Source organism: Epargyreus clarus, unplaced genomic scaffold, assembly GCF_041222505.1.
Source record: "Epargyreus clarus isolate Ecla_fem2 unplaced genomic scaffold, WU_Ecla_fem_2.2 ptg000021l, whole genome shotgun sequence".
Taxonomy (NCBI): domain Eukaryota; kingdom Metazoa; phylum Arthropoda; class Insecta; order Lepidoptera; family Hesperiidae; genus Epargyreus; species Epargyreus clarus.
The window spans coordinates 1,186,427-1,195,210 of NW_027332228.1; the positions used below are offsets into that span (position 1 = coordinate 1,186,427).

Below are 8,784 nucleotides of genomic sequence, written 5' to 3' on the forward strand. Positions count from 1 at the left end.
CCTATTCTAGTATGCTCTGCTGGCACTTTAGTGTGAGTTCTGGGATTGGTTATATTTTTAAATTGTAGCTATGTTACTAGTCTACATAAAACCGATGAGTTCCCGCCATCTGGTTACGTAGACATGATTGAAAAAAAAAATATTTGTCGAAAATCCATCCGATTTTTGCTATTCTAGTATGCTCTGCTGGCACTTTAGTGTGAGTTCTGGGATCGGTTATATTTTTAAATTGTAGCTATGTTACTAGTCTACATAAAACCGATGAGTTCCCGCCATCTGGTTACGTGGACATGATTGAAAAAAAATATTTGTCAAAAATCCATCCGATTTTTGTTATTCTAGTATGCTCTGCTGGCACTTTAGTGAGAGTTCTGGGATTGTTTATATTTTTAAATTGTAGCTATGTTACTATTCTATATAAAACCGATGAGTTCCCGCTATCTGGTTGTGTGGAAACAATTAAAAAAAAAATATTTGTCGAAACTCCATCCGATTTTTGTTATTCTAGTATGCTCTGCTGGCACTTTAGTGTGAGTTCTGGGATGGGTTATATTTTTAAATTGTAGCTATGTTACTAGTCTATATAAAACCGATGAGTTCCCGCCATCTGGTTACGTGGACATGATTGAAAAAAAAATATTTGTCGAAAATCTATCCGATTTTTGCTATTCTAGTATGCTCTGCTGGCACTTTAGTGAGAGTTCTGGGATTGGTTATATTTTTAAATTGTAGCTATGTTACTAGTCTACATAAAACCGATGAGTTCCCGTCATCTGATTACGTGTAAGTAATTTAAATAAAATATTTGTCGAAAATCCATTCGATTTTTGTTATTCTAGCATGCTCTGCTGGCACTTTAGTGTAAGTTCTGGGATTGGTTATATTTTTAAATTGTAGCCATATTACTAGCCTATGTAAAACCGCTGAGTTCCTTCCCCCTGGGTACGTGAAAATAATATTAAAAAAAGTTTTGTCGAAAATCTTTCCGATTTGTACTATTCTAGTATGCAGTGCTGGCACTTTAGTGTGTGTTCCTGGGTCAGTTATTGTACAAATGTATCATTTTATTACTAGGCTTAGCAAAATCGACGAGTTTCCACTTTTAAATAAGCTTTTTGCAGATTTTTTTTGGTTAAATTTTTGTCAATTTATTTTATCAATAAATTATTTTTTAAGTTTATTTCGCGAGAACTATCACTGAAAACTATTAGGAACTCCAGGTATTAGCTAGTTACACTAATCAATAGCTTTTTTTTCAATTTTGTAGAAAATGCTCTGCTGTGTGAAGTTAGCAGAGCATTATTTCATTCTGCTTTATCTCCGTGAAATCGCCAGAACTATTCCTGAAAACTATCAGGAACTATAGAACTCATGTGCATGCGCATAGAACTCTCATTTTTTAGTGCTCTGCTGGCAAATGCTGTGCTAGTTTCACGGACACCATTTGAACGCCGCCATTTTACGCGCTCTTTGAATGACGTCACGTAGCGTGATTTGTATTAATATTGATGATAACTGTATGCACATAAAGGTATTATTAAACATTTTCAGGTTTCATCGCTATTTACATCATGGGAAAGGCTAAATAACCACTTTATAAATATTTCCTGGACTTATTGTGCAAAACCAGTACTATAAACTATAAATACATTATATAGTGTTTTTTTCTTTTGCAAAAGATGCGAAAATACGAAAAATGTGGTGCAAGATTATAGGAAACAGATATAGCATCTCCAAAATCGCATTAACATTTGTATTTACTGTGACAAACAATAATTTTAGGTAAATGATTTTAAAATATTGCATTGATCATCTACTTCGTTAGGTACTTATCGACTTCTACAACAAATACTATCATTGAAACACACAAAATGCATTATAATCTATTATAACTATGCGACGCATACACTACGTCTGGAAAGAGTACAGAAGCGGTTTATGAGGCATCTGTCATACTTCAGTGGCAAGACGAAGCGTGAATTTTCATATTCCAACATGCTCAATTATTTTAAAATGGAAGATTTAGAAAGTCGAAGAAGAAATGCGGATTTAGTTTTTTTGTTCAAACTTATAAATAACCATTTATATGTTCCTCAACTTCTGCCAAAACTGTTTTTTAGAGTTCCTGTGAGAATGCCTCGTAAACCTCTTCAGCCGTTCGTCATTCCATTTCGAAGAACTGTGCTGGGTTCCAATTCACCTATATGTAGAATGGTCCGTATATACAATGGATGCAGTGGGTCTCCAGATATGGATATTAACCATGTGTCTCTGGATAAATTTAAAAAAATGCTTAAGACTGTAGATTAGTCATTCGTAGATTAAAAATATATATTGGTCAATTCTTAGATTAATTAATGAGTATAAATACAAACTGTACTTTTGTTTATTGTTATAATGACGTCTTTCTTTTTTGTATGCTTACAAGGAGTCTTTGATACTCACCTATAAGTGATTATGCATTTATTGTTAACTGTATTCCTAGTTCTTAAGATATGGTGGCGCAAGCAAATGTAATAATCGTTGGTGATGTTAATAAATAAATAAATAAATAAATAATATTATAAAGATAGATGAAGATAGGTGATTGGTTGAAGGTGGTAGAACCCTTTGTGGTTCGACTCCGGAGGCACTACCGCCACACCTATTTCTTCCTAATAACAGCAGTGTTAGGTGATGCTGTGTTCCGGTTTGAAGGGTGTGGTAGGAGACAGACTTTTCCGAGGCGTTCCAGCTTAGTTCTCAGGGGTAGCGGCGCATCTGTGGCCGACCTTAGGTGGGAATATCTAATCCTATCTGGGGTTGATTACATATGTCCATGGGCGGACTGTATGCTCGTCTGCTACTCCTATATTATAAAAAAAAAGAATATTAACATAATAAGTTATGATCAGTTAAATATTTCCAAATTGACCTATGCATAAAAACCAGTTTATTCATTTTGCTTATTTTAGGTAAATAGTCCGATTGTGCTTTGACAAAACTACTTTCAATCATTGTTCTTGATTATTCCTAATAATACTATGTAGAAAAATCGCACTAGGTAATAAATAAAACTCTAGGAATATATAGACAAAAACAATTTTTCTCTCAAACAGTTTGAATATCGACGCCGATAAACATCGTAACACGCTATGTGACGTCATTTTTCGATTCGACCAATGGGAATGCGTTTTGCAAATTTGAATTTCGCGCGCATAATTTACGATTTTTGATTAAAGTTTTAAACAATTTAACACGAAATAAAGAAAAAATAATGGTTTAGATGTCATTTCAGGACCGTAATGTACCGAGGAAAAAAATAACAAGCAAATCTAAATCACATGCATATTCCCTATTGGCTACTTGACACTTTTTGGGAAAGTGTTTTAATGAATTAGTATACGTATTATATATGCCTTTCATTGATCACTTTTTCGAAAAAAGGGCTATTCATTAATAAAAAACAAACTTTCTTTACGGTGAACGGAACGTCGCGTTAAATCAGGCGGTCAAGTGTCATTTTGTGGCGAAACGTCATTATACTGTAAACAAACAACGCTCGGAAGAAAATAGGGAGTTATTTAGCTTTTATAACTAAAATTGAAATAAATGACAAGTTATAGACGTGTGCAGTGACGATGTGTACAAGTACGATCGCTAAATATCCTAACAAATTTGCTTATACACGTTCCTAAACCGAAATCTCATAAACGTTAAAAGAACTTGCAGACAGAGGATTCAAACATATAATAGAAGTATTAATGAGAAAAAAGAATAAGGAGTGATTCCTCTACTCTAAATCATCAAACCCAGATGTAATCAGAACAAAACAGCAAGTTAAAGTATTCATATATTTCATATATTATAAAGATGTCTACGATAAGAATAGAGTTAGAATAGTATTAGTTAAGAATAGAATAAATGAATTAAAAGACGTCTACTTGAATTCTCTATTTTAAGGCCTCATTCTGTAATTAATAAGAAACAAACTATTTCGATGACTGAGTTATTATTATTGAGCACGGATTAACTTACAGGACTGTATAATTAAAAATACATGATTTGCTAATTTTAATCTTTTATTAACCGACTGCTTTGTTTAGGTTTATATGGGGCTATTATTGAGTACACACCGTAGAACTTTTGTATATATTTATCATTATATGTTACATCTACAATATTTACTACAGATAACCTCAAAGCATTTTGAAGCTGTTATTTTCTTGTATATTGAAGCTCTTGCTAAGCTGAATTTTTGTGCTGCTTGAGTGTGTACTTTCTTCATTTTTTAAATTATTTTCTGCAACAACTAGATAGATAATTTTTATCATTGTCATTTTGAGAAATCTGTAGTGCAATAACAGCAACTGTATGGTCATTTTCCTTCCTTCATCTTGTTGGGTAGGTTACTCAAGTAAAGAACTACTATTTCCCATTTCCTTTACTTTATGTACTTTAGAGTGATGACCACCTTTGAAACTTTTGGTTCCTCATTTTCTATGACTCCACATTAAAAATGCTACTGCATGTTTGCTGCATCCTTGGGAGGCAGGACAGTCATCACATTTAATAATACTTTGTTTTTTATATACAGCCATGGACACTGAGCATGACTTTTGATGTACCTTGTATTCAGGACAACTTTTTTCATGAAACACAAACTTGCCTGCCTCTTAAACTGCACATACCCTATAGCGTGGTCACTATACGACTGTCGCGAAGATCTGAAAATATAACCAATAAATAACCTTAAAGCAGTTCACATAAGAATATAAGTATAGTTTAAAAAGCTTGATAATCACTTAAAGACAACCTTTCTTCTATCGGAAATCGGTTAAGAAATGTTTTAACTGTCCATTTCAGACAGTTCTTAACCGATTAAATGTAAATATAAAGAATATTTTACTTACGTTGTTTATTTGTGATTTCCATAGGTTATTTCACGGAAGTTTTTGTATTCATTTTTATTTATTGCATTGTATATCTTCTTTAAGCAGATTCACGATATCAGCTTTAATATACTGTGGATTCATTTCGGTTTACAACATAAATTCAACCAACTCTAACAGCAAACGATATCATTTTTATTTGTCTTGTTTATTATGCGTGTGGTGACGTCACATGACATTTAAGGCAGCACTGTCGCCGTTTTGGGATTTAAAATCCACAGATAAAAAATCGAAAATTTCTTTTAAAAAATTAAAATACTTAGAACGTATTAAAAATTAAACTAAATACTGCATAATTTATGTTTACTTATAAGCTATCATATTGGATATATTTCATATTTTATTGTTATAACTGTCAAGTAACTTTTAAAATAAATAAGTAACACAAAATTAATGAATTGTACCTAACATACAATTAATTAACAGTTTTAATCAATAATACGATGCCTTTAAAGAAAGGAACAATGTAAAAAAAGAAATGAGCACATCTACTATTTTTAAATATAATGTCATTCTGCCGTCCCTAACAATCTTGACTTGACTTTGACATTTGATTTGAATCGTTTACCGTTTGTCTTTGTTTAAATTTTGAAAAGTATTGTACGAAAACTTTGTAAGCTAATAAAATTACAACTTAAACTTCTTTTGGTATGTGTAAGTTGTATTGAAACTAACGTTCTAAACATGGATTATTCTACGATAAGCAACAAAACAAATTATACGGAAGCGGACGAGTTAACGGGTGATGAGTTGAGCGAACGATATTATTTACTCCGTAAGCAATTTGATGGCTTATTCGAAAGTTATGAAGCCACGAAACAAGAATTACACGATACACGAAGAAGCTATCAAACTGCTCTTGATGTACAGAGCCATTTGACCGTGGAGTTAGAAACTTATCAAGCTGAAGAGCAGAAACGTCGAAGTGAGTTGAATTCTCGCCTAACATTGCTGCAAGAAGAAATATCATGTTTACGGATGGAACGTTCGGAAACCGCTGAACGGCATGCTAATGAAATTAAAAAGTTAGAGACGGAAATTAAAAATTTGAAAGAGGAACGCTCGTTCGTCCCAGTTGCGCCGGAACGGGATAATTCGGAATTGGAAGAAGTTCGGGCGGCGTTAGCCACGGCGACATCTGATGCCATTGAAGTGAAAACAGCGCTAGAGGAAGCGCGGTTGGAGATTGGATCGTGGAGGGTGAAAGTAGAGGAACTTGTAAGTGAGATTGGTGAGATGCGCGAAGCTGCTGAAATCCGCCGGGAAGAGCTGAAAGCGGCTGCGGAGCGCGAGGCCGTAGCGCTGGCGGACTTGACTGAAGCCAGAGCTATGTTGCACCAAGCCGACAACCAGGAATTACAACCACATGGTATGTAGCAAATGTTAATTAATTATTTCCCATTTTAAAACTCCAATGTCCACTGCTGAAATTGAGAGAAGGGGAGTCTTGCCATAGCCACAACACTTGGCTGTTTATGGAGGTGGATGGAATATATAAATAATTCTAAGCTATATTTTCTTTACTGAATTGCTTAGTCAAGTCAGCTCATAAGTCATCCACAGAGAGATAAATCTCAGACCTTAAGGAAGAAGTGGCATTATTTATGACCTCCTTGCAATATATTTGACATGACACAGACACATATATGACCACCGCAAATGTATTAATGTTTTCAGCTGCAAAGGGTAACTCGATATTTGCTGAAGTGGAGGACAAACGTCAAGAAATGGCTAAAAACCTCATACAAATGAAGCAGACTAACTCAAGGGTAAGAATATTAGCATTTCCTAAAAAAAATATATTTGTTTTTGGCTTGTTGTTAAATAAATTTTATTATTTTTTATAATAAACTTGTTTAGTAATCAAGTATTAGGTAGGTAGGTCTTTCATTTGCTTATTTTTAATAAATTGCTATTGCTATTTATTAAGTCCTATTGTTTACATAAGCATAGGGGAGAAGTAAGAATTATCACTGTCAAGGGGGGAATGATTTTTTATGACTATATTTATTTATTGAAACAAGATAACAGCATTGAGAGACAAGATAAAAGCATTAAGCAACCTTAAGAGCATTGCCAGCCAATCATCCCGTGGCTATATAGAACATTGTTTTTTTTCTGCCTCCCTTGCGTGATGCCCTTTCCTCAAGACACTTCCTTCTTCCATAAAATCATCTCATCTCAATTGTCCGTAAAATTTCAGTTAAGGAGAGACCTAGCAAATAAGCAAGCGGAGCTGGAAGCACTTTTGCATGAAAAGCAGACTGTTTGGGAACTTCAAGCCGGCAATGCTGCACACTATGACAGGCAACTCATGGGTATGTTGTTTGCATATTACACTACAACACAGTTTACAAAACTTGTATTGCTAAATTTAATTAAAGGTAAGCATTTAAAGGAAAAAAAGAGAGCCATTTGAAATAGTGCAAAAGCAAATGCTCCTTTTGATTGGTTTGATCTCTGCATCTGATTTCATCATTTTGCAACCACTGCAGGATTATCCTGCACTCTTATAGCCCAACCGACAACTTTATAAAATTTGAGCACCTTATTAATGCAAATAGGTCATAGGTTTCCTCATGTAGATTTCTTCATAATGGTCTCTTTGTAAAAAGTAAGAGAATTACATTGAGCTGAATATTCCAGGCCTACTTCAGTTTTATGTGGTCATATGAAGGTTTCAAACTAAATTTGTATAATTGATTGTTTCCAGATAGTTATGAAGAGCGCATTATCCAATTAGAGGCACTATGCGAGAGGCAGCGACGGGAACTAGCGAGATGGTTTGGCAAACTTTGCGAGCCAACTGCACAAGGCTGGCTACCTGGCGTTTTGGAGCACTTGAAGTAAGTTAGTTAGAAATAATCTAGCCATACCTATAATAGTTTAGTGATTAGCAACCCTGATTCAGGAGGTCTGAGGCTATATGCACACCACCTTTGATTCTTTTGTGAATCAAATTTCTTGAATGATGTGTGTATTTAAATCAGTTATCAATTGCTTAAATGGTGCAGGAAAACTTACACGTTTGAGAGTTTTAAAAATTATTCTCGAGTTATACAAAATTTCATCCCCTATGTAGTTATTGGGATGAATTTTCAACAATCCATTTTGATTTTCGGTTATATTATGTTGTTTCTAGTATGTACGACTATAGTAAATGTTTAAATCCACAGATCGGAATGCGAGCAACTCCGCGCGGAGGTGTTGTCCCGCGGCGCGGCGCAGCTGGCCAGCGCGGCGCAGGTGCGGGAGTTGCGCAGGAAGATCGCGCAACTCACCGCCACCGGCGCCAAGCACTCGCCACAACCACAACCACTGGACAAAGACGATAACGGTGTGCACAAAGTCATCCAGATCAAGAATAGACCTACCCCTGATGATGTGAAGAAGAAAGTTTCGTTTAATTAATGTCGCCACAACCACAACTACTCGATAAAGACGATATTGGTGTGCACAAAGTCAAGATCAAGAATAGACCGACCCCTGATGATGTGAAGAAGAAAGTGTTGTTTATGTTCATGTTTATGTTAGCGTGTAAGTTAAGATATTAAAATTGTATGTATGTAAACAACCTGCGCATTTTTATTTCCAAATTTGGATATAAAAAATCCGTTTTTCTTTAAGGTTTTGTTACTTATCTACGGAAATTAATCAATATTTTGAGGGTAATGTATATTTTGAATGAATAATTTTATTATTTATCGGAATCCTAACATTTATTATACAATTACGCCATCAATACTAACATTGAAATAATCCATAAATGTATTATTATTTTTTTATTGATTTTATTTATTAAAACTAAAACAATACTCTATTACGAACAAATGTCAAAACATTATTATAAGTA

The 8,784-nt window shown here is 34.3% G+C and overlaps 1 protein-coding gene and 1 long non-coding RNA gene across 2 annotated transcripts; one reads left to right on the forward strand and one right to left on the reverse strand.

Annotated features, from left to right (window-relative positions):
• Positions 1-4,186: 4,186 nt before the first annotated feature.
• On the reverse strand, positions 4,187-5,286 carry LOC140750723 (uncharacterized). The gene is made up of 2 exons (XR_012103244.1): positions 4,893-5,286; positions 4,187-4,706 (listed from the first exon to the last, which is right to left on the reverse strand). It is a non-coding gene; the product is annotated as an uncharacterized LOC140750723 (long non-coding RNA).
• A 175-nt stretch (positions 5,287-5,461) lies between these two features.
• Positions 5,462-8,505, forward strand: Spindly (spindle apparatus coiled-coil protein 1 spindly). Its single transcript, XM_073084422.1, has 5 exons — positions 5,462-6,300; positions 6,609-6,700; positions 7,135-7,249; positions 7,645-7,777; positions 8,108-8,505. The coding sequence occupies exons 1-5, from the start codon at positions 5,616-5,618 to the stop codon at positions 8,340-8,342; spliced, it is 1,260 nt and encodes a 419-aa protein (XP_072940523.1). The 5' UTR covers positions 5,462-5,615; the 3' UTR covers positions 8,343-8,505.
• The last annotated feature ends 279 nt before the right edge of the window (positions 8,506-8,784 follow it).

Excerpts from the sequence above, each read along its gene's own strand:
- Spindly (XM_073084422.1), top strand. The coding sequence starts at position 5,616 with ATGGATTATTCTACGATAAGCAACAAAACAAATTATACGGAAGCGGAC. Across the intron at positions 7,250-7,644 it reads CTATGACAGGCAACTCATGG|ATAGTTATGAAGAGCGCATT; the intron begins GTATGTTGTTTG and ends GATTGTTTCCAG. Across the intron at positions 7,778-8,107 it reads GGCGTTTTGGAGCACTTGAA|ATCGGAATGCGAGCAACTCC; the intron begins GTAAGTTAGTTA and ends TTAAATCCACAG.